Here is a 26337-nt window from a genome sequence, read left to right as displayed (position 1 = left end):
CCTTGCTCTATGTTACTATTAAACACAATTTTTCAAAAACCTAAGAAAAAGAGATAATAAATAATAAAACTCCTTCATTTGTTTTGGAAAGGTAGTGATTTTTCTTATTTTTAATATGAAAGTATCCTCTATTTTCTTATTTAATAATATTTTAGTATGACGGGCTTATTGGATGAAACTATTGGTAAAGTCAAGGCCAGATAGTCAGTTACTGTAAGCTGCTATTGCCAGCCCAACTCTAAGCCCTGTGGAAGCAAAAATAACTTTTGGGGAATGAGTGACAAGGTAGCCAAGTCAGCCAGTACTTTGTTTCGAGTCAGCCACTTTCAGAAAGCAGTTACATGGCCATCTCATTTGCATCTCCCTCAGAACAACTCTTTGAAGTAGGTATTATTGCTCCTCAGTTTTACAGACTTAAGAAACTGAGGCTTATAATGTACCTTATGTACTTGGAGTGATACACAGGGAGGAGGCCTCCATCAGATTACCTTCCCCATTCCGACACACACCCACACTGTCACACTCAGGCTCCTTCAGAGAAGTGGGTTGGGTGTTGAGAGAATTACTTTGCTGCCCAGTAAACTGGAATAATGTTAGGAGCTGTCCATGAAGGAAATGAAGCTCTCTTGAGAGTTGGAAGAGTCTGCTCACAGAATTCCCTTCTATTGATAATTTTCGGTAGTGGCCTCTGGGGAAGCAGAGTAGAAATTACCTTGGTACCTTGGCTGATATGAAATTTCAAATGATTGACATGACTGACTTGAGGCTTCTGCAATAAGCCAAAGAGGTCTGCATTTTGCTGGTCATAAGCTTGTAGAAAAGAAGTGTGTGAGGGGGTTCCTTTTGTAATGTTTAGTGCTACTAGAATATAATTCCTTAGGTTCTCCATATGCCATAAATACCATCAGACTCTGTCCCCAAATCCTATTTTCTAATAAAGATATAATAAATCATGTATACTCTGTGCTTATCTTCTGCCATCTTGCTGATGCCTGACTTTTTAAGATTATTGAAGCAGTTTCCTCAGTGCTGTATCCTTTTGGAAAATAGATAACACATGATTTTTTTTTTCCCCAAAAAGTACACATGTTAGTGACTCTCTTTTTTTCCCCAGCTTTACTCCCCTCCACCCCAGTTTGCCGCTACAGGGCATGTGATAAAAGAGAGGGAGATTGTGCTTGTGTAGCTTTTTTCAGTCTTGATGGCATATTATATGCACTCTTCTACCCCTTTTCTCTTTCACATACTGTATTTTAAAGTGTTGTATACCTAGGCCTGCCTCTTTAAAAAACAAAACAAAATGAAAAACGACTGGTAGTTTCAGTTATGGCCGGTTTATAATTTATAACTTATTCTCAATTAAAGTGCCTGAGTGTTTTCTTTGTAGCTTCCAGTCTTCTCCTTTTGTGTGTATGTAACAAACACCACTTTGTATTTGGCCTTTCTCTTTGGACATTTGTCTTCTTTGCTCTTGAAATAAAGTGCTCAAAAGCTGTCTCTCCATTCATGCAAAATATGAAGGGCCTCCATCCTGACGGATGTGCCCTGGCATATCATCAGGAAAGCACCGGATTAAATATACTACCATCCTTTTTTAAGAAACAAGACATCAGCAAGATGGGGTTTCCTTTCCTTAGAGCAGCCACTGAAATTACCATCTCATCCGGATGATCCATGTCTAAATTCTAGTCAGATTTATTTTCTATTCACAGAAATTGTTCCTTTTTCTTCCTCTGCAGGCAGTTCCTAATGTATATATGTGTCTCCCATACAAATGGCCACGTGTGGAAAACCCGCCTCAGCCATGTGGGGAAAGTGGGAGGAGGGAGATTCCCAATTTCGCTGCCTGGGCTGCAGCTGGGAAGGCAGTTCTTGGCATTTCAAGTTGAAACTTTGAATAAATTTTCTCAGAATAATGCATTTGAGAGTTAACTTCCATAGTGGTATCACTGGTATTCTGGTATGATACCAAGGATTCATGATGGGCTCAACGATATGCCAGAGCACATCTGTCAGGACAGAGGTCCATCCTATTTTGCACGAATGAAAACACAACTTTTGAGCATTTTATTTCAAGAGCAAAGAAGACAAATGTCCAAAGATAAGGGGTCAAATACAAAGCAGTATGTTTGTGAATATTGAATTAATTCTGTGTGGCCACATTTTGCTTCCTCAAACATCACATGGACTGGGAGTAACCTTCATCTGATGGAGGTCAGAGGAACAGAAATATGTCTTGCGCTACTGTTTTTTCCTGTGACTACAGTGAAACTCAGAAAGCATAAGGTGAGCTCCTTGCCACCTGGATAAATCAGAGTTAGTGAGGGAGAAGCAGAATTTCAAAAAAAAGAAAAGAAAAAATTTTTCTTTCCCAATAAAGAAGTTTCATAAAGAGAGAAAACATTAGACTAAGCAAGAACACTTCAACAGATCCACTAAAGTGGCCTTGTGCCCCCTAAAGACAAATATCCTCTGAAAACTTTTGTGAGCAGAATTCTGATGAAGTTTTATGGGGAAGCTAGAGTTTGCCACCTGAGTCTAAAGGCTATTTTCTTTAGGCCCAGACCAAAGGACTATGCAAGCCATGTCTGTGACTAACACTGCCTCAAAAAACTCCTCCGCTTTGTTGGGTGTATCGTAGGGGGCAGGAGGGTACCCTACAGGGTGAAACTAGATATGTTGGTAAATGGCAGAGAGGAAAGGTGTCTCATAACTTGTCTATTTTGTGGACGGTTCATATCTCAAGGTCTTCTTTGCTATCAGAGAGTATATAATTTGCTTTTTTGTCTTTAAGTTTTTTTTTTCATGGAACTTTTCAGGCATATGCAAAAATAAAGGGACTATTTATAATGAACTCCATGTCCCCATCAATCAGCTTCAACAATTATGAACATTTTGACAATTGTGTTTCATTTATCTTCCTGCCACATTTTTCCCCTAGAGTATTTTAAAGCAAATTCCATACATTATCATATTTCACCTTTAAATACTTCAGAGATATCTCTAACATATAAAGACTTAAAAATACAGCCATCATGCTATTGTCACATCAAACTAATAACTACTTAGTATTATCTAATACTTAGTCTGTATTTAAATTTCTCCATTTTGGATTTAGGGTTTAGGGGAGGGCGTTAGTCTGTATTTAAATTTCTCCAATTTTGGACTTAGGGTTTAGGGGAGGGCAGCTGGGGGAAAGGACTGCAAAGGGGCATGAAACTTCTGGGGCTGATGGACATGTTCATTATTTTGGTTGTGGTGATTTCACAAGTACATACCATATGTCAAAATTTATCAAGTTGTAACTTTTAAATATGTGCAGTTCATTGTATGTCAGTTCTACTTCAACGAAATTGTTTAAAAAAAAAATAGAGTGGTCCAGTTAGAGACAAACAGTATTTTAAACATTTCCCCCAGTTTTCTCAAAAATACATTTTTATATTTGGCTTGTTCAAATTAGGCTCTAAAGAAGAACCACACATTGCATTTGGGTGATATGTTTCTAGGTTTCTTATGACCTGTAGCAGATCTGCTGCTGCTGCTGCTGCTAAGTTGCTTCAGTCTTGTCCGACTCTGTGCGACACCATAGACGGCAGCCCACCAGGCTCCCCCATCCCTGGGATTCTCCAGGTAAGAACACTGGAGTGGGTTACCATTTCCTTCTCCAATGTGTGAAAGTGAAAGTGAAGTCGCTCAGTCGTGTCTGACTAGTAGTGACCCCGTGGACTGCAGCTCACCAGGCTCCTCCGTCCATGGGATTTTCCAGGCAAGAGTACTGGAGTGGGGTGCCATTGCCTTCTCCAGTAGCAGATCTACCCACCCGCTTTTTTCCTCATGTTGTCTATTTGTTAAAGACTCCAGACCATTGATCCTGTAGCATTTGCTACACTCTGACTTGGTTCTTTGGCTAACTCCACCCTTGCAGCATGTTACTGTCACACATTGCTTATGATCTGGTGCCAGATCCAAAGGCTTTGGTGGACTCAGGTTCAGTTATTTTAGCAAGAGTACAGTAATAGGTGATATTCCTGTGGACTTCTTATTGCATTCTATCAGGAAAGCATATAATGTCTGGTTGTCCTATTTTCAATGTAAAATTGGTCAGTGGAGTCAGGTGCTGTCAGCCTTATGCATCCATTGTAAAGTTTCCTGTCAGCTTTCACCTAGTAGTTGACATAGCTACTGGCTAGATCTATTATTTCATTAGAGGTATGTGCATGTATGTGTATCTGTGCGTGGGTGTCTATGCGATTTTTAACAAATGTATTGAGATGTAATTTATGTACAATAAACTGCATGTATTTAAAGGGCACAGTTCAGGAAGTCTAACATATGTATACATTTTTGATGACTGCCCAGCTGCTCTAGAGACATAGTGCTTTAGAGGCACACCATAGGGACAAACCATAATTCCTGGTGGTCAGATATTTAAGGGGTAAATTCATTCTTTCAGCAGTAGCAATAGACTTTTTCCATGTGGCTGTGGAGTAGAAGGGCTTCCCCGGTGGCTCAGCGGTAAAGAATCCACCTGCAATGCAAGAAACTCAGGTTCGACCCCTGGGTTGGAAAGATACCCTGGATAAGGGCATGGCAACCCACTCTAGTATTCTTGTCTAGAGAATCCCATAGACAGAGGAACCTGGCAGGCTACAGTCTTAAGGTTGTGAACAGTTGGACACAACTGAGACTCACAGCACATGGAGCAGAAGAGGAAGCCTTTAGTTTGGACCTTGCTTGAACACTAGCTTGTCAGGGAGATCAAACTGAAAGCATCATCAGGTTTGATCTGGAAGCAGCATAAACGACTAATCCCGGAAACAGACGTGTTTAGTCCTTACAGCCAGTTTAGTTACTCCTCCTCTCTGGTGTGCCACTTCGCATAGAGTCACAGATAACATTTCCATGTGTGTGGGTGGGTGGGTGGGTATGCGTGTGCTCCCACTGTATTCAGAATTTCTCTGAATTTTGTATGTACAGTCTTCCTTGTGCCCAGTCTACTATCCTCCTGGGTTCAGTTCTAGGCACAGATCTCTTTGGCAAGAGTATTAGGCTAATGAATCAAAAAAATAGATCCCTTCAAGGGCAGCTACTTAGCTTTGTTCCACAGATGGCATCTCCTTAACCCCCTGTCTGTCATCTTATATGTCCTGATCATCAGGAGACTTGGATAATACAGTGTGTATAGCTCAATGTATGATTATCCCTGCTACCAAATGTTCAGAAGCTTCATCCTGCAAATAGCATTAACAGTAGTGTACCATAATGCGGGTATCAGAATGTGAAGATGCAACCTGAGACCAAGCCTCTGCAAGGAAATGGACAGATGTTATATGCAAGAGTATTTGTGGGGCTCTGTGAATGTACTAAAAATTACTGAGTTGTGTGCTCTAAATGAGTGAATTTTACAGTATGTCAACTATATCTCAATAAAATGGCTTTTTCTAAAGTGTGAGATTAAAATAAATTAATAGAAATGATACTTGATGTTCTGGGAACAGATGAAATCATCAAGAAGAAAGCTGAGGACAGAACCTTAAGGAGAGTTCACATTTCAAGGAAAAGAGACACACATGAAAACAAAAAAGGTGTATTTACAGATGCAGGAAGAAACCCAGAAGAGAGCAGTCGCCTAAAATGCAGAAGTGAGTGTGTGTTCAGTGTCGGGCAAAATAGATGTGGATGGGGACTGAGAAAAAGCCGATGGACTCAGCTCTGAGGAAAGTGCAAAGGCCTTTGAGGAAATAGTTTCTATGAAATAAAGGTGTGAAGGAGTGAGTTGTGAGAAACATGAAGCTGCACATTCCTCTTGCCAGAAATAAAGCGGACAGAAGGAGAAAGAGCCTAAAAATAGCATCAAGGAGGGTCCAGAAGCAGGGCAGACTTGGGCCTGTGTGTCTTTTAGACAGGAGAGACTTGGGCACGTTTGAACCTGGAGAGGACGGAGGCGAACAGAGAGCAGAGACTGAAGGTACAGAGGGCTTCCCTCAGTGCTGGCTCTTCAGACAGTCAGATCAGTTGGCACTTGGCACAGAGCGGAGCATCTACAGTGCTGGAGGTTCTGTCTGTGTCATCTCCTGGTGCTGTGGCAAGTCAGGCTTGTGTGCTGGCCGGCTCTCTAGATGAATTCTCCTCCTTTATCATCGAAGAGAGCAGATCCTAATGCAAGTGAGACATCATCACATGGACATAACCTTGAATCTGCTATAACGCGTGATTAGACAGACTCATTCTTGGACATCAGCACTCAGTTACTGATGAGTGATGGCCCACCTTGCAAGCCTCCGACACACCCAGCACATCAGCCAAGAGCTACTGCTCAAGTGGCCGGTCTACTTTCAGGTCTAAGAGCTCAAGAACACATTGACTTAGAGCTTCCAAACCCATCTCAGAGAATTCAGTCTCTGGGGGAGTCTCTGAGGGACACCCTGACCTACAGGTTATCTCTTACCCATCCACCCACCAGCACCCACATTCAGGAAGAATGGTAATGGAGAGGACAAGGGAAAGTGCAGTGGCTGTGAGGACTCTGCACCCCTTTAGCCATCATTCCCCCAGCGCCCCGCCAGTCTCCACACTGCACTTTGTCGTTGTTCAGTCACTAACTCATAGCCAACTCTCTGCGACACCATGGACTGCAGCAGCCCAGGCTCCTCTGTCTTCCAGTATCTTCTGGACTTTGCTCAAATCCATGTCCACTGCGTTAGTGATGCTATCTAACCATCTCATCCTCTGCCTCCCCTTTCTCCTTTTGCCTTTGTCTTTTCCAGTGAGTCAGCTCTTCACATCAAGTGGCCAAAGTATTGGAGCTTCAGCTTCAGCAACAATCCTTCCAATGAGTATTCAGGGTTGATTTCCTTTAGGGTTGACCGGTTTGATCTCCTTGCAGCCCAAGGGACTCTCAAGAATCTTCTCCAGCACCACAATTCAGAAGTATAGGTTTTTAGCGCTCAGCCTTCTTTATGGTCCAACCTCTCACATCCGAATATGACTACTGGAAAAACCATAGCTATGACTGTAGGGACCTTTGTTGGCAAAGTGATGTCTCTGCTTTTTAATACACTATCTAGGTTTGTTAGGATTTCCCTGGTGGCTCAGACGGTAAAGCGTCTGTCTACAATGCGGGAGACCCTGGTTCAATCCCTGGGTTGGGAAGATCTCCAGGAGAAGGAAATGGCAACCCACTCCAGTATTCTTCCCTGGGAAATCCCATGGACAGAGGAGCCTGGTAGGCTACAGTCCATGGGGTTGCAAAGAGTCAGACACAACTGAGCGACTTCACTTCACTAGGTTTGTTATAGTTGTCCTTCCAAAGAGCAAACGTCTTTTAATTTCCTGCTACAGTCACCGTCCACTATGATTTTGGAGCCCAAGAAAATAAAATCTGTCACTGCTTCCACTTTTTTCCCGTCTATTTGCTATGAAGTGATGGGACTGGATACCACGATCTTAGATTTTTTAATGTTGAGTCTCAAGCCAACACTGCACTTAGCCAGAGGCTAACCTCACCCTTCTCAGTTTTTGTTATTTTGTATCTATTTGTTTTATTTTTATTTTAGCCATAATTCACAAATTCAAAAGACTAGTTTCATTGTACTTAAAATACAACCTTTTAAAGCCCCACATAATACTCTAAAATGTAGCATTCTTCCCTTTTGGGTTATTCACTGTGTCTTAGTTATTTTATTTATTTTTATTTTTTGGCTGTGCCACACAGTATATGGGATCTTAGTTCCCTGACCAGGAATTAAACCCTTGCCCCCTACACTGTAAGCACAGAGTCTTAACCACTAGACCATCAGGGAATTCCAATTAACTGTATCTTAATGTGATGTCTACTTTGTTTTAAAAAAAAATCTTTTTCTTAATTGTATATTGATATTAAATTACATTTTCCAATATCTCTCAGAAATAAACTGTTAGCTGAAAATAAAATTCATTTTTAACGCTAGTTATTTGTAAAAACATGTTCACTGTGTTTTCAAGCACCCTTTGCAGGTTTTGTGGGACATGTCATGTAGGGTATGTGTAGTAATTTGAAGGGTTAAAATACCCTGCACTGTCGCATATGGCAGTGAGCAGAATCGCAGATGTTGATGATACCACGTAATTAGTATTCTTTTATGTAAATGAAGGCTGTCAGCATGTTACCATAGTGTCTACTCTCTCTGAAGCTGGAATTTATGCCACTTGGTCTCACCAAGACCAGGCAGGATTTTTCCACTATCCATAGTTAAGAACTGAGAAGAAATCAAAACAATGAGAGAGAAGAAATGGAAATCTCCCTAAAGTGGATTCTTTTAAATTTTTCCTATTTTATTTTTGTTGATTTTCTCCCCAGAAATTTTCTTTCTGGTGATGAGACGCTGTTATCCATTTCAGATTGGCTAAGAAATCTGCTAATTGAAAACAGGAATGTTCCAATTAAAAAATTGTATTTTCAAGCTATAAATTTTTGAAAGATTTTGTAACGTTCAGTCATCTCTCTCAAACGGGGACCTTTTAAAATAATCTAGAAGTTTCTCATCAGAACAAAAGGCTCACACTGAATAGATTTCATTAGCTTCTTTCACTATTTGGTGACATTAACTATAGTAGAATCCTTTAAATATTAATTATGGTTTTTATCTCGAGCTGATTCAGATTTTTAAATATAAAGCTATATAGTACTTGAAGAAGCAAAAGCCAGTATTTTGTCAGGTTTGCTTTCCCTGTATGCAGATCAATCCAAGGTGTCCTGGACATTTATTTACAGTTACTGATCTACTTAATGATGGAGAACTATTAAGGCACATCTTGTTAATTCCCAGTTACACTGGGAAACTGGGTGCCTGCACACTGGATGATATATTTTTTAATTGGAAATGTCAGGACTTTCATGGCCTTCAGTGATTATGAAGGAAAAGGGGTACATGTCAGAAAAATGTAAAAGAGATTTCCTCTTTGTGCCTATGAGCATGAGGCCTTGTTCCTAAAGTGGTCGGAGGTTGTATGAGGGGTGAGTGAAGCACATGGTCTTCCTTTTGGTGTTTTTTTTGTTTTTTGTATGCTGCAAACATTTTAATGATTATTGTTGAGCATACATTTTGGAAATTTTTTTTACTTTAAACTGCAACAAATTAAATAAATGTTTATAATATACAAAGAAAATACAACCAAAATTTTTTGAACTGAGTATACCCAAGATTGTGTTCTCTTTATTCTGTATTGTGTATTGGCTTTTGTGTCACTTTTGAGTGATTTCCATTTCATGCCTCAGATATGTCTTTCCTCTAGAGAAGCTAGTCTGCCTACTAGGTTAAATCAGTGTAGTGAGGTACGGAGTAGCCTCGTGTCTTCCTGAATGGATTTACTCTGCCATATGGCAGGTTAGTGAATCGCCACGACAGATTTGTAACGGGAAAAAGGCTGTGCAGGAAAGGATGTGCGTGCTCAGCAGATTTATGGATCAGAAAATGAAATCGGAAGAAAGAATTTCCAGAGTGCCCTTTCCATTTGACAGCATTCCATGCAGAGGGTGTGGAATGGTTTTTTAGTGTTTTTCTATTTTTTTTTTTTTCCTGTTGTTGTTGTTCCAACATGTTTTGTTTTGTTTTTTGTCTTTCTAGACAGAAGCTGATTTTATAAGGTATCAGTGTTCTGGGTGTTGTGTTGCTGTATTCCCATTCACAGATATACTTTCTTTTTATAGAATTTGTGCTGTTTCATGTGATAAGATCTCAGTAGCAATTAAATTTCTAAAGACACATCAAGGTTCCTCTTGGCTAAAGTGGGAATTTGCCAAGTTTTGAGTTATAAGCAGAGGCCATTCAAAAAAAAAAAAAAAAGGAGAAGAAGCTATTCAGACATGATTCAGTGAGTACAGAATCTTCTGGAGGGAGAAAACAAAAAGAAAAGCCAAGTGAGCTAAAGATAGTATGTCCTGGTGTATTTAAAGTTTTGCTATCTAATACATGTGGCTGTTTAAATTAAAATTAATTAAAAGTAAGCCCCTCTGTCTCACTGGCCACATATCAGGTGCTCAGGAGACACATGTGACAGTAGTGCAGTATTGGGCGATGCAGATAAAGAATGTTTCCATCATCGCAGAAAGTTCTATTGGACGTTTGTCTAAGTGAAAGATCTTGGGAAATAAAATTCTTTCTTTGATTTCTATGAGGTGTTCTTCATCGCCAAATAATTTCCTGGATTACATTCTAAGGTTTTAATGTAAAAGTGAGTAGAGCTTGTGAAAAATGGAGATTTTAGACCCCTCCCCCAAACCATCAAGTTTGGGGTCATCACCAGAAATCTGTACATATGACAAGTATCCTAAGGAATTTTGTTGCTGGTAGGTGGTTCAGCAACTACGTTTTGAAAAATATCAAGTTAATGACAAACTTGGGGGTTACCAATCTTTTGACTTCCCCTTTTCATTCTTTTTCTTTTGTGTCCCAGTAATTGGCTGTAAGCATCATGTGTATTCAACTTAAACTCTTGATTGGTAATAAGTAGCAAAAAGAAAATTCATTTATTGACCATCTTATCTTTCTAATATGTCTTTTTTAATTTGACTATGCCCTACAAAAAAGTAAACAAATGGTTATTTCAGTACTGTTCTGGGCTATGTGGAGAAGTAATTCTGACAGAATACCTTTGACCACTAAAGAGGTGAGCACACCCACAAGTCTTGAAATTATAAAGGTTAAAGAAAAAAAGAAATATAACATTTGATCTCCTTTCTGAAGGAGGTTATATCTAGTTATATGGAGAAATACATCCACAGACACGACTTAAAGGGCACTTAGCAAAAAGTCAATAGTTAGAAAAATAATATAGTAGAAACTAAATCCTGACAGTACTCAAAGGATGATCTGATTTGATGGAAGATAATCTCAGTTAGTTTCCTTTGTATGATGATTTAAGGATTTCTTATATAGGAATGGGCTGGAATGGGCAATTTAAAAATGAGAAAGGTCTGTGGTTGGTCCTGTGGTCTATTTGTGAGTTTCAGCCATAGGGCCAAGCCAGAAAGGAAAACCAACTGAAGGAACTACTTAGAGTGCTTTGGATTTAGAACTTCTCTTGGGTGACCCCATCATGATAGAACTGTATTTGCTCCCAGAAATGAGAGTGGACAAGAAATGAGGTGAAGGAAGTCTACTTTATAAGAGGAACTCCCTTCAGGCAATTTTAAATGCTGGTATTGCAGGGAGGTCAGCTTTCCAAAGAATAAAAGGTTTTCTTTTAAAATAGTCTCTTTCCCTTGAAGAAATTGCTTATTAGCCTTCTCTGATGAACAATATTGAAGAAGCAATGTTAGAAAGACCAAAAAAAAAAAAAAAAATGCTTAGTGAGTTACCACTGTTTTAAAAATAGAAAGCATTTTTGCATACATTATCTGGAAAGTTTGCTTTTTTTTTTTTTGGTCTCATAGTTTGGTTAGATACTGTAATAACCAGTAGCCACTATACCACTAAGTCAGATTTGTCTAGTTCTGTAGTTACTTATTCTTTCAGTAAGGAAGGTAAATGTTTTCCCATCCTTTTTACAAGATGTAAATATTGTTTACAAATAGACACTTTGGCTTAGTCCCTCAGAGTTACTGTAACAAAAATGCCATAGACTGGGTGGCTCATACATAACAGTTCTGAAGGCTGGGAAGGCCAAGATCATGGCACCAGATTCCATATCTGGTAAAGACTAATTGGTTCACAGACATATGGCTGGCTTTTCACTTGTGTTCTCACATGGAGGAAGGAGTGAGGGAGCTCTTTTTAGAAGCACTAATCCCATTCTTGAAGGCTCATCCCATGAGGGTCAACCCACTCATGACTTAAGCATCTTCCAAAGGCCTCACCTCCTAATACCATCACCTGGGGGAAGGGGGTTTAAGATTTTAGCATATGAAATGAAGCACAAACTTATAGACCACAGAGAACAAATAAAATGTTATATTGAGGCTCAGTCTACCTACTTAGCCAGGATCTTTGGACACAAGAAAATCTGCAAAGGACTTTCTCTTTCTTACCATTTCTCTTGTTCTCTTTAACCATATTTTGTTATCTTTACTTTGAAATACAGTGAAATTGACCTTTTTATTTGAGTGTCTTCATCTCTTGGGGTTTGTGATGAGGTCCCAGCATCATCATCTGGCATCACTGGTTTGTGAGCTCTCTGTCTCTCGTCGCCTTTCCTCTGCCCTGTCCCTTTTTGCATACAGCGAGGACCTTGTCACCATGAATCAGAGAGGCTTTCACTTCCAGGACATCATCAATTCAGAGATGGCTCAGAATACGGGCTGCTTTCCCCTAGTGGCCAGTTGGGTGCAACGTGAAATGAGGGTAATGACATTTCTAAATCAGTCTTACTTAGCTGATACTCAAGAACTAAAACAGCCTTAGAAAATGTAAAATTACACATTAGTGGTAAGGTCTGTCATTTAGTATTTTATGATTGTTCCTTTTTTTAAGGAATTTAACTGTCTTTCTATAATTCCCGGGCTATGCCGAAATTGCTTTTTCCTTTTATAAAACTTCCTTCCAAAGGAACCAATTTTGAATTGAAAACTAATGAATACTGAGTGGAAAATGCCGGTTGCAAGCCTTTTTCTAGAAAAATATTTTGCTGAAAGTTTTTTTTTTCTCTCTCTCTCTTTGGGGGCCCTTATCGTGCCAGGCTGAAAGAGTGGAGCCTTCCCTAAGACATGGATAGATGCAAACATGTAGGGCGGTTGCGGCTCGCCCAGGACCACTCCATCCTGAACCCGCAGAAGTGGTACTGCCGAGAGTGCGCCACCACCGAGTCGGTGTGGGCTTGTCTCAAGTGTTCGCACGTGGCCTGCGGCCGCTACATCGAAGATCACGCCCTCAAACACTTCGAAGAGACCGGACACCCGCTAGCCATGGAGGTCCGGGATCTCTACGTGTTCTGCTACCTGTGCAAGGACTACGTGCTCAACGACAACCCGGAGGGGGACCTGAAGCTGCTGAGAAGCTCCCTCCTGGCGGTCAGGGGCCAGACGCAGGACCCGCCGCTGAGGCGCGGGCGGACGCTGCGGTCCATGGCGGCGGGCGAGGACGCCGTCCAGCCGCAGCGCGCTCCTCAGGGACAGCCGCAGATGCTCACGGCTCTGTGGTACCGGCGCCAGCGCCTGCTGGCCAGGACGCTGCGGCTCTGGTTCGAGAAGACCTCGCGGGGCCAGGCCAAGCTGGAGCAGCGGCGGCGGGAAGAGGCGCTGGAGCGCAAGAAGGAGGCGGCGCGGCAGCGGCGGCTCGAGGTGAAGCGACGGCTGCTGGAGGAGCTGGCCAGCGCCCCTCCGCGCAAGAGCGCGCGCCTGCTGCTGCACGCGCCCCGCGCCGCCGCGCCGCGCGTGCCCGCCGCGCGCGCGCCCGCCGGGCCCCGTCCCCCGCCGCGCCGCGCGCCCGCCATGGCGCCCGGCGTCACGGGCCTGCGCAACCTGGGCAACACCTGCTACATGAACTCCATCCTGCAGGTGCTCAGCCACCTGCGCAAGTTCCGCGAGTGCTTTCTGAACCTCGACCCGTCCAAGACGGAGCAGCTGTTCCCCAGGGCCGCCAACGGCAAGGCCCCGCTCTCAGGCAGGCCGGCCAGCAGCTCAGCCCCCGAGCTGTCCTCGCCCGGGAGCGACGGGACCGAGGCCTGCGAGCGCGAGGGCCTCTGCTTGAACGGTGGGACCTCCCTCAGCAGGAGCCTAGAACTCATTCAGAACAAGGAGCCCAGCTCGAAGCACATCTCCCTCTGCCACGAACTGCACACCCTCTTTCGCGTCATGTGGTCGGGGAAGTGGGCCCTGGTGTCGCCCTTCGCCATGCTTCACTCGGTGTGGAGCCTGATCCCCGCCTTCCGCGGCTACGACCAGCAGGACGCGCAGGAGTTTCTCTGCGAGCTTTTGCACAAAGTGCAGCAGGAACTCGAGTCTGAGGGCACGACGCGCCGAATCCTCATCCCCTTCTCCCAGAGGAAGCTCACCAAGCAGGTCTTAAAGGTGGTGAACACCATATTTCACGGACAGCTACTTAGCCAGGTAGGTGTGCTCGGCACAGCCTTGACTGCCCACCAACGCTTTGAGTGGGGCTGGTATAGTTAGTATTAGGCTTCCCGTGAGTGCCTTCCCCAAGTTGTTGGCCTAACCAGGGTACGTTTGCTGTAACTATGCACAGTGGAGGGCGGCCGCGGTGCCTTTCACAGTACTGTGTGGGGGCTTCGTTGGTGAACTTGCCTCCTGTCTTTCCAGGCAGATTTTTAGTTTATCTTGCCAAATCACTTCACTTTCAGGAAATGTCTTTTAACCTATAATGATGATACGGTAATGTAATATTATCATTGTTACAATTAAGTACCCATTGCTGGCATCTCATCCCATTTGATCAGCTTTAGGAAATTGAAGAGTTTGCCTATAATCTTGGTTCCATGGTTGTTTGAAAGGGCATCACTCCTCCTAAAGCCTTTCTTCAACCTACAAGGGAGGGAGGTGGCTAGGAAGATGCCAAAGGCCTAAGCAATCCTCCCTCTGGTTCCCCACTACCTTTCGTTTCCTTAGCCATATAAGGATATGAGGGAAGACTCAGGTAAGGCTTTGTGAGAGCATGCAGAAAGAATTGATAGAGTTTAAAAAGTGGGCAACTGGAGAGATTCAGGTAAAACCTCTACACTATGCTACTGAGGTAGTTAGGATTTTAAAAGAATGATGAGTAGAAAAGTTTATTTCAGAAGAATGTTTCGGAAGAAAAGTTTATTTTGGCTTTTGTTTTTCAGCATGTGAAAAGGGAGTTTTTTCGGCACTTCCTCAACCTCCCTGAGAGTCTGTAGGAAGAAAGGTGCCTCTGGGAAGGTTATAGTGGGGGAGGAGGTCAAATCACAAGCTACTTCGAGGCTCTTGGAGCACTGGCATCAGTGTAGGGATGCTGCTGGAAACAAGGGCAAAAGTAGAGGAAAGCTGGATTGAATGGAAGGAGCAGAGTCTAGAGGAGGATAAGAGTATGAGGATGAGAGAAGCAGACAGGAATCTGCAAATTCTCCATCTCAGACTGTGCCTTGATGACTCCATGATAGCTTCTATCTGTAATACTGTGGCACTGAAGAAGAGAGAAAGGGGAGTAGGTAATACTGTCTGTGCTGTGTGGTTTTCCAGTTGCAGCTAGCATCATAGAGATACAGACCAGAAGTAATATGCTCTAATACTCTTAAAAGTTACATCTATCATTTAAATGCTAAATATTTTTTGAAAACGATACACTTAGCTTTGGTTGTTATGCGCTAGCAAACATGAATGTGGAAGCATGGAAGTTGCACAGCCCGTGAACTAACCTTCCGTCCTAGGTCACTTGCGTGTCGTGTGGTTACAAATCCAACACCGTCGAGCCTTTCTGGGATCTGTCGCTGGAGTTCCCTGAGCGCTATCACTGCGCAGAAAAGGGCTTTGTCCCTTTGAACCAGACCGAGTGCCTGCTCACCGAGATGCTGGCCAAGTTCACGGAGACAGAGGCCCTGGAAGGCAGAATCTACGCCTGTGACCAGTGTAACAGTGAGTGCTGGGGGAGGCTGTGGGTAACTGGAATATCAGTTTAAGGTATTTCATTTGCCCTTTTAATCAAAAATAACACTGTAATATTGAGTGGTTCTAAAGCATATTTTAAAGATTTTTTTCCTCCTATTTTCCTGAGAGAAAGCATATGGACATTATATATTAAAAAAATAAAACCAAGCCTAGGAGTTGGACCTCCTTGGATTCCTGCTGTGATTGAAGTTAGTTGTTATCTTGAGGGGCATTTGAAAGTATGGACCTTGAAATGGGGACTCCAAGAATGGGAGTATTTAGCTTTATAGGTTATGGGGGTCCTGCTTAAATTCATGAATAGAGTTTGACAGTTCTTATTTAGTCTAAATTCAGGTGGCATAGCCTGTTTGAGTGCTATGTATTAGAAAAGTGTGCTTTTATCCTGAATTAAAGTCTGTCTGAAGTGATGCTAAGGGTACAATGAGACCAAGAGAGGAAGTCATATGGTACATTGCTCCATGGCAACTTCATCATTATTTTCACATGCCTGAAGGATTCACATCTCAGAACGGGCAGAGGGAAGTATTTCTCTATCATGGCTTTAATTGTAAAGTGGAATTTTTTCCGTATGGTTCTGAGAGCACCTTATGTATCCCCCAACCCTTTGTCTTGCCACATTAACAGTGCTTTTGCTAACCCAGCATGTACACAGGAAATGCAGAGCAAATACTTTGAAGCTGATGTTTGGGGGTTTTGGCATATAGAGATGTGGAAACTAAGATAAATGGATTGTGCAGAGATCTGAGAACAATGTGCAGCCATGTTATAGTTCAGACTTCAAGTTTTGGTTTGGGAATAACAATTTTATGGTAGCCCTTTAATATTTTTGCATATGGTTTTTTAAAGTAGTGAATTGTGGAAAACCTGTTCTCTCTGAAGAATCAAGTCAAAAATCAAAAGTCACACCTGATACCATTTTGCCATTTTAAAACAAAATGTGAAATCCTGTACTTGGTTAAGCATAAACTCACCTATCCTGTTACATAGAGATATATAAAGGCAATGATTTAAATTATCTTATTAGAACAATATGTATTTTTTTTCTTTTTAAAATAGTGAATCATGAAGTTTTATACTTGTAGGGAACAGAAAGATGTTAACAGCCTTAGTCTATCATTCTCAGACCTGATAGATTAGGCAAGAAACACTTTTATTTATTTTTCCAAGAAAGGATTGTTTTTCTGGTTGCCAGATGTGCCCATTTATCAGTATTTCTGTAGACAGGTTCAAATAGCAAGGAAGGAAAGCTATAGTGAAGGGATGAGATGCACTGCTCTGTTGCTTGTGAAAGTTTCGAAACTATCAGTCTTTCACCTTTCTGTGTAGCCAGCTTAATCAAATGGGAGACAGAACTGATCAATCTCAACTGAATCAGTGATTTTTCTTCGTGAACTTCATTTTAGAGAAACAAAGCCAGATTCTATATTGTCTTCATTTTAGCTCACATACTCCCTCTGCTGAGAGCAGCAGTCACTGCAAGGATTCCCAGGCAGAGAGCTGCAGTAATTTTCAAAAATCTGCTGGTGAACAGGAATGTAAAATAAGGCCAGGCCCCTCTTTGAATTCTCTTTCTGCTCATGCCCTCACATATCATGACTGCCAGCCCTAGTAAAAGCTGCAGTCTAGTTGCTGCAATCTATCATGAGAAGCAACAGCTCCATTGTCAGAGAAAGCTCCTTGATACGTCATCTGCCTGTGATTTGCTATTTTTCACAAGTGGTACAGACAGGACTTCGAATCAGATGCCAGGCTCCTCAGACACTGAGACCATGGTATCAACAGCTCAGAGACAATTCGCAGACACCATAGTGGACCATGAATTTTATATTCCTATCCATTCATTGACTGAATTAATATAAAAGAGCAGTCATCAGTAAATGGTTATAGAGAAGGCTTCTGATGGAAATTAAGAGAACTTCATTTCCGTTTCCATGCTGTAATTTAGAAATGCATTTCACCCACAATTCAGTATCTTTAGAAACAAACTTGGAGTCCTGAGCATTGGTTTTGTTTTGAATGGGGTATATTTAGTCAGTTGTCAGCCTTGTTCTGCATGTCTAGCAGTGCTGTTACCAAGAAACATGTTTCAGAAAATAAGTATGGCATAAAAATATAAAACCAGTGAAGTTTATTTTCTAAATATTTGTATAGGCCACAAGCAAGTCATGTGGGGAAAAAATCTCTTTAAATACACTGTCCTAAAAAAATAAATAAATAAATAAATACACTGTCCTTTGGTAATTCTGTGCCTCTTGCATGCGTGCATGCTCAAATGCTAAGTTGTATCTGACTCTTTGTGACCCCATGGACTGTAGCCCACCAGGCTCCTCTGTTCATGGGATTTCCCAGGCAGAAATACTGGAGTGGGTTGCCATTTCCTCTTCTAGGGTATCTTCCCAACCCAGGGATTGAACCTGCATCTCCTGCCTTAGCAGGCGGATTGTTTAGCACTGGGAAAGCCCCTGTGTCCTCTTACCTTTTCCCTAAACCTGAAATACATGCATTATCCCCCATTTCACAGGAAAGGAAACTGAGATTCTTTTCAAACGGTGGGAAGGACAAAGGATGCCCCTTACAACTGCATCAGCCTTCTTTAAGCAGCCATCCCCAGAGTGCCACACAGTCATTTCTTTCATCTCAGCCAGAACTTCCGTGGCCATGCCACGTGGGCATGAGAGGCTGGGAAATGCAGTCTTAGAGAGAATCACTTTGCTGCCCAAATAAAACTGAGGTTGAAGTGCTGAGAAATTAGGAGAATGCATATTGGGTGGCAAGTCACTGTCTCTGCACAGCTCGGGAAGAATGAGTCTCCTCACGATCCATGTCTTATACCTTCCCAAACCATCTAGGCAAACGACGAAAATCCAATCCAAAACCCCTTGTTCTGAGTGAAGCTAGAAAGCAGTTAATGATCTACAGACTACCTCAGGTCCTCCGGCTGCATCTTAAAAGATTCAGGTGAGCTTGCTCTGGGGCATCCCAGGTGGCTGTGAGCTGTGGCAATAGCTCCTTCAGAGGCTTTGGTGAGGGCAGATGTCGCCTTTGGTGCTGGGGGGGAAAGCCTGCTCCCTGGAGTCCTTAGGCTTTCCATGGAGTGTATGGTTCCTGCCCGGGGAGGCAAGTGGATGCTTGGGGGCCGGGACAGGGCTTCTGCTCTCACGGCCCTATTACATCAGCTAGGCTGCAGTGGGTGTCTGTGCTTGAAGATTTAATAGCCTCACGTGGGCATATATAGAGCCATCTTCGGAATAAAGTATGAGATATTCTGTGAAAAGAAGGGTAGGAAGTAAACTACAAAGAGTATTGCCTGGATTGCTTGTTTAGGGATTTCTAGTTTCAGAGAACATCTGAATGTTCACAGGAAATATATGTGAACACTGAGTACCCCTACCTTGCTGTGAAAACCAAATCCAGGTTAAGTTTTCTCCACTTCTATTTTACCTACCTCTGCCTATGATCACACATGCCATTTCTTACTGGTAAGAAGTTTATATCCATGTTACAGGTGGTCTGGCCGTAATCACCGAGAGAAGATTGGGGTCCATGTCGTCTTTGACCAGGTATTAACCATGGAACCTTACTGCTGCAGGGACATGCTCTCCTCTCTTGACAAAGAGACCTTTGCCTATGATCTCTCCGCAGTGGTCATGCATCACGGGAAAGGGTTTGGCTCAGGACACTACACAGCCTATTGCTACAACACAGAGGGAGGTGCGTGCGCTTTACTCTGTGGGGTGGGGGACACCAAAAAGGGTTGGTTTGTCCACATTTCATTCCTCTCCTTTTATTTAATCTGTAGGGGGATATTACATACATTAAAATACAGTGGAAAGAATTATGAAAGATGGATTCAAATTTTGAATATATCACTAAGTGACAACATATAACTCTTCTAAGAATTGACGGGAACTAACATGTAAAAAGTGCTGAGCATGCTGCCTAGCACATAATGGTCAATTAATGCTAGAGGTTATAGCTGTTATTAATACTTCTGCTGCAGACCTGTTTCCTTCTTGGTTTTGCATAAACAGTATGACCTAGCTACTCCATGGTCATATTCATAGTGTATGAGTCTCACTAGCATCAGCCCATAGTAAAGCTGAGGACACTTTCTGAGCATTTACAAGTATTGTAACAGACATAGTATATGTCCTGATTACCTTCTTTAACATGGGAGGTGTGAGGATCCAAGGGCCCTTCCCAAGGAGCTTTCTTTCAGTCCTTGTCCCTCAGAGCAGAGCCTCCCAGCTACTGTGCTAAGGCAGGTGGGTTGTGGATGTGTTTTTAATAGTTGACCCATCTTGAACCCCTCAGCCCTTGGGGTGGCTACCAGAGTGAGCCTGTGAAAAATAACTTTATTCCTTCTAAGTTTTCCTTTCCTTCCATACCTATATCTATGTACATTTCCCCTCCCCTCCCCCTTTTTTTCATATCTCTTAGCCCCCAGTCTATCTTTGTATAAGTCCCTAATGGGCAGTGAAAAAGCCTGAATGAAATGAGGACAAAAATTAGTCAATACTGTAAGCAGTATTGTGGTGGGGCTTGTGGGGCTAAAACCAATGGTTTCAGGGAAGTCTGTTGGTTTCATTTACTTATCTCTTCCTCCATCACCACCAGTCAAAGGTTGGCTCTATTCAGAACTTCTCTGTCCCTTTTTTCATCTCCTCTTGTGCCTGCTGATTGAAATTTAAGTTGGGTAGTCATATTTTCTCTTTCTTTCATTTGGTTTCCTAGGTTTTTGGGTCCACTGCAATGACTCAAAGCTGAATGTATGCAGTGTCGAGGAAGTGTGCAAAACTCAAGCCTACATCCTTTTTTACACTCAGAGAACAGTTCAGGGCAATGCAAGAATCTCAGAAACCCAACTCCAAACTCAGGTGCATTCCAGCAACAACGATGAGGGCAGACCACGGACCTTCCCCTGAATGGGAGGAACATTATCAAGGACTGACTTGCTTTTAAACTCTTGGTATTGGTACATCTTTCCTCTTACAGGAAATAAGGTTTACTGCAGGAACAGATTACTAGGTTTGCCTCACTGGGTCTAGAGCAGAAGGTGCCGGGTGTCTGGTGTCCTATCACAAAATCTGTAGTCACTTTCTTTTAAATGGGTTTATAAAATTCCCTCCTTTGTTAAAGCAAATCAAAAGGAGTAACTTCTATGAAGATTCTTTCAACAGTTGCTTCTGAATATAGAGGGATCTGGGTGGAGGAAAGAGGGAGTGAGTTGGTCATATCCAGCTGTGTTTTCTTCCTATTATGTGATTCCCCTGCTAATCAGGACCCCTTGCAGCACCGGAAGAGCCTCCTGACGCGAGCAGCCTTCAGCAGAGCACTGGAGGGCACGGAGGGGCCCTGGGCTGGCAGCTTGCTGGACGGGATTGGTTCCAAGGCGGGAGGTGAAGTCAGGACTTTTTCCTACAGAGGAAGTAGTCCTCAAGGGTTGAAAATTTAGAGACTTCCTTTTTTAGGAGATAGCAGCTGAAGAATGGAAGGAGGTGCATGGAGCAAAGTTCTCCATGCAAAATGGAGGTTTTTCACATGTCGTATTCTGCCTGGCTGCTGCTGTCATTTAATCATTCCACATCTTCTGAGATGGCACGAACATCCCTTCATTCTAATGAAGGAGCAGTTCATATGGGGAAGCAAGAAACTGGCACATGACATGCTCTTTGTGGCACGCTGAGCCTAAGTGCACTCCTGGATACTCAATTCTGTAGCAAACTCCTGGTTTGGGTCTAGGGCAAGCATGCAGTTTGGTTTAAATTGGTCTTTTTAGGTCAGGTTTCTGAGGCTTTCTCAGAACTCAGAGGGTGGGGGTGGGGAGCCAGTGGTCCAGGGCTTATCGAAATGCCTGTCCCCCGTTCTCACCTTGGTGCAGCATGCAGCTTTTCTGAACCTGCAGCTTATTTCCTGTTCACAAGGTGTGGGAGCTTTTGCTTTTCGAAGGCTGAGGACTCTTCCTCCTATATGTCTGAACAGTTTATTGCTGACACCCCTGGCCGGTTTCCTCCAAAATCTGCTAATCCCTAATGTTTCTTTACCCACACACCCTCAGTCCATCAGAGAAAAAAAGCAAGTGCCCTGTCCTTCACTTCAGTGCTAGTAAGATATGTCTTTCTTTTTTAAACTGGGTCAGTTTCTAAGTGGTATGAAATTGCCCAGATAGAAGCCCTCTGCGCTGTCGGGCACCACTGAATTTCCCTCCTCGGTCCTTCACTTTGACTCACTAGTAAAAGTGAATGCGACCATAACTCTCACTGGGGAGTGCCACAGCGCCTCAGCCTGCCACTCGGAATGCTCGTCTTTTGACTGAGTAGGTCATATTAACGTTCAGGTAGAAGTACAGCTGTCACCTGAAGGGAGTAGATGTGAAGGAAGTTTGGGGAGGGGTGGGAAGTTGGGAAACGAGAGGCTAAAGAATGAGGGGCGTAGCTTTAGCAATGTTGAAGGACCACATTTCCCAAGCAGATCTGTATAGCATTTGCTGTTGACCTCTTTTGAGATGAATTCTCCCATAGGACCTGCCAGACAGCACTGAGATTTGGAGGAAATCAGACAGAAAATGGCTCACCGTGATAAGGAAAGGGAGTGACTATACTTTAAATTAAACTTGCTTTTTCCAACACTGTGAGGTTTCTGTAATATTTAGCTTTTATTTGGAAGCGATAGCGTATGGCATTTTTTATGCTATTTGGTTTATATTGTCTACTGCAGGCTTCTTTGTACAAGCTTGGCCCGGGCTTACCCTCACTTGGACACTGTTTTAAAGTGTCACAGCCGCCCATGCTGCCAGAGGCTCTGATATGAGGCTATAGTCTCTAGATCCACATTTTTAAGTTGGCATGATTGGTGATGACCTTTTGTGGCAAGAGAAAAGCTGATTTAAAAAAAAAAAAAGTAAAAAGGGAAGGAAAATATAAATTGTGCCTCATCTTTCACTGAATGCTATCTTTATTATTCTAGAAAAAGAGAACTGACAAATGAAGAAATACTATACAGCATCTACTAAATCCCTCAGGCTGTCTGGGGGATGGGGAATGAGAAAAACATCTCATGGAAAATTAAAACATCTTCCAATTTAATTTTTAAAAAGTTTTATACCAAAAGTTAAGAATTAAGCAGACTAAGGACTTTGTATTAGTAGGGTAAGTGCTTCAAATTAATAAAATCATTTGAAGTGAGTTGGAACAGAAACCAATACCAGAGTCCTCAAAGAGCTGCACACACTTGAAGGTGCCCCTGCAGTCAGACACCTCAGGAACCCAGAGGCAGCAGCAATAGACGCTGTTGAGAAGTTAGTATTTATGGAGATTTTTATTAAAGAAAAAGAGTTTCCTGCTGCATAAGCCAATGGCTGTTGTGAGGGAAATGTCCCTTTGCCTTTAATTTATTTACATACTGGAAGTAGATGAATTTCTTAGTTGCATCTTACTTTAAGTCAAAACATTGTAAAGAAAATAAGAACCAGGTGGAAGTTGACTAGATGCTGCCAAATCAAATCCAAGATCTCCTAACTGAACCTTACGGGCCTGCTCCTCTCCCAGACAAGTAGTTACAGCCCTGTTCTAGGAACCCTTTGTAGTTGGCTGGTGTGTTTACTTTCTGCTGTAGCCAGCCAAGATGAATGCACCCTGGCCCTCAAATTTTTACCTCAGTCTAGCTTGACTCTCATACTTGTGGTTGCCTCGGAGATAAGCATTCATGCTAGTGTTAAAAAAAAAAAAAAAAAATTAGGAATGCCCTCAATGGCTAGGAACTGAAGCTCTTATTCAAGATGGCAGACCTCTTGCCTGCTTTGATCCAGTTCCTCTCAGGCTGACGGGGACAGTGCCACACTGTAAAGAATTTCCAGATGTCTCTTAAAATGTCATGAATAAAATTGGGAACTATAGAAGTGTTAATGTGTCCTATGGACTCAATAGCAGAGTTTATTTTTGTTTTTAATGTCAAGGTTTCTAGAGTCAACGATTGTGCGTTTTCCACTCTGGCTATGATTACAGTTCCATCCAAGTGTAAGAACTAATGAGGTGGGTTGGCAGGCAGTGGGGCACAGCCCTAGCCAGGTCCCAGCATAAACGTGAGAGGTTGACAGTAGTACAGAATGAAGACTTGGTTGGGTGTGTGGGGGGTGGGGTGGGATATGGGTGGGCAGGGGGGGAGAAATGGAGTTTGTTTTACGTACTGATAAAGCTTTGTGAACTAATTTTATACAATTCATAAAATTTGGTGCCTTGTACCTAATTATGGTTTGCATGGGATTGAAAAGATTAAGGGAAAGGATTCTTTCTTGTCATTTCAAGTGGCAAATGGGTCTGTATAGTGTAAAGGACATTTGGTATCACTTTTTAAAAACATTTCGTATCTTGTGTGTGTGAAAGCAAATTATTACCAGCAAGTTCTGAAAATTCTACTGTAATGTCCAAAACCTTTGTGTTTGATTATTCATCAATGTCTCCTTTTCAAGGCAAACTATCTACCCTATCCTTTTATACCACCCCTTTTATGTTCCAAACATTAACTCAGGCCTTTTTAAAATCAGGCTGGGAGGGCTTCCCCTTCCTAAACATATCCCTATCTGAGGTTTTCTAAGTGGAAGGGTTACTTTTCCAGCTGGTTGGGAGAGCACAAATGTTCAGAAAAAGGTATTTTAGTTTTTCTAATGCTAGGCAACGTATGGTACAAGTCAAACAAAAACCGTTCCTCCTGAAGTGGTACCTTCATTAGTTCTGAAGTTCTTTTGCACAAAGTTTCAGGAAGCAGTGTAAAACACAATCCCCTATATGTGAACCTTTAGATTGTAAGGCAAGCCAGTGCACTGTGTAATATGCAAAAACGAAGGCTCAAAGAACCTGTCCCAGCAACCCAGTCCCACTGACGGGGATGGTACTGAGTAGCTGTGGAAGAGAAGACCCGGCCTACTCACCTGCAGGGCTGTAAACAGCGTGTTCCTTTTACTCTGACCTTTAAGGTTTCCACTGAGCTCCTGAGTCTTCACCAAAGGGTGTTCAAAAAGCTTACTCAAAGCACATTTGATAATTGGGTCCCTCAGCCTAAGGACTAGCCTAATTAGGTGAGGAGGTTGTATCTTTGGAATAAAACCTCCCATGGCCACTTAGTTTCCTTACCAGGTAAGTATGCATCTCCCTGGTGGTTGATTCTTTTTTGAAGTTAGCACTAAAGTTGAAAAGCGCCTTCTAAATATGACTGTGAGTTTAGTTTTTATCTTCCATGTTTAAATAACCATTTTCTTGGTCTAAGACTGACTTTAACCACTGTGTATTCAACCCAAACACTGCTCTAAGCACACCTCCGTCACTAGAGCACTGAAGTGAATGGTCATTTTTGCGGACTGTTTCCATGCTACTGCTGGCGTGTTTCTATTTCAGACCTAACTAGGGTAGTGTAGGAGATTTTCATAGTAGTGTTAACTAGCCTGGGCTAAACAGCTCATGACAGGATGTAAGACTGACTTCCCTTGAGGAAAAATGTTGTGTTGAAATGGTGAAAGCCAGGATTTTCATTTACAGAATTCATAATTATCCATCAAAATTTGGTGTAGATTTGGTAGCTTTAACCTGCTAAATTCTTATCATTTTCAGGAATTAAGCCAGTTGAAATGAAACTTTACCTTATCAGCTTATGGCTTTATAAACCAATAGCAACACTGTTTGTTACTTGAAGCTAAAACATTACATTTTAAGTGAAATTTGAATTATGCTTTTGGAAGCTGCCATGTCTTTAATTTTGGCCATGCTTTGAATTTTACCTTTGGAAATTGCTATCAAATAGAACTTTTCACAATTATGAGTAGCTCAGGTAGCAGACTTCAAGGATGTAAGTTTCACTCCTATAAACAACAGGTGCTGGTATTTCTAGGCTTAGCAGTGGTCTGATGCAGGCTGACAGGGCTTAAAAGTTTCCTTCCTGGTCACCATTTGGGGGGCAATGGCTTCAAACCCAAGCCTTACTTAATGTATGTTACTTTTCCTCATCTTAACAGCCTAGTAAGATATAAACTTGTCAGAGCATCCGTGATCCCTATGTAGATTCTTAAAGGATCCTGACCTCATGTTAAGCCAGCCACAGGCCTCAATTCATACAGGCTCAAACTCCTTTCTCCTAACAGACAGGACCTCCCTGATTAGAGCTCATAAGAAAATGGTGCTTTTCTTTAACATATAAAAAACCTAATTCTCTTAACAGCTTTCTTAACCAGATTTATGCCAGCAGGGTCAAGAAGGACCATTTTATTCTATTTACCTTTAGTGAACAGACTGCTAGAGATAACACCTGTCAACTTACAGTTAGGCCACTGTGGTACATTTATACTGACCCTCCTTCCCAATTCTTGTCCTTTAATCCCATACTAGTTCCAGAGGAGACTTGGCACAAAAAAGTAGTATGTATATTTTTTAAACACCTAGTAGAGCAAATCAACTAGAAAAAATTGCCAAGGGGAGCCTGTCTCTATGTCCACACCTTTCTAAGCCTACATCATTCTTTCCATGCCAGTTTCTTACATACTCCATTTCCAAAGAACCCCAAACTCCTGGACAGTGGCACTACCCTGAATTTTAGGGTCAGAAAATATCTCTTTACTTGTGAAGGAAGCAGCTTTCTCAAGCAGTTGCTTCAGAGCCCACTGCCCAGGCTTACTCACACCTTGCCTCCACCTGCACATTACTGCCCTCAAATCCCACTGTATTATAGCTACAATGCCTCCCTGGTGCCTGGAAAACCCACCTGGTGCACTGAAATGCTATGCAACACCAAATGGC

The 26337-nt window shown here is 42.4% G+C and overlaps 1 protein-coding gene across 1 annotated transcript; it reads left to right on the top strand.

The window, feature by feature from the left end:
- Positions 1-12682: 12682 nt before the first annotated feature.
- On the top strand, positions 12683-23673 carry USP49 (ubiquitin specific peptidase 49). The gene is made up of 5 exons (XM_061146693.1): positions 12683-14023; positions 15319-15523; positions 18406-18514; positions 19062-19267; positions 20291-23673. The coding sequence occupies exons 1-5, from the start codon at positions 12683-12685 to the stop codon at positions 20479-20481; spliced, it is 2052 nt and encodes a 683-aa protein (XP_061002676.1). The 3' UTR covers positions 20482-23673.
- The last annotated feature ends 2664 nt before the right edge of the window (positions 23674-26337 follow it).

The sequence above is a fragment of the Dama dama genome, chromosome 7 (assembly GCF_033118175.1).
Source record: "Dama dama isolate Ldn47 chromosome 7, ASM3311817v1, whole genome shotgun sequence".
NCBI classification, from domain to species: Eukaryota; Metazoa; Chordata; class Mammalia; order Artiodactyla; family Cervidae; genus Dama; species Dama dama.
Note: the sequence above shows the minus strand (reverse complement) of the source record. Positions and strands in the feature narration are given on the sequence as shown.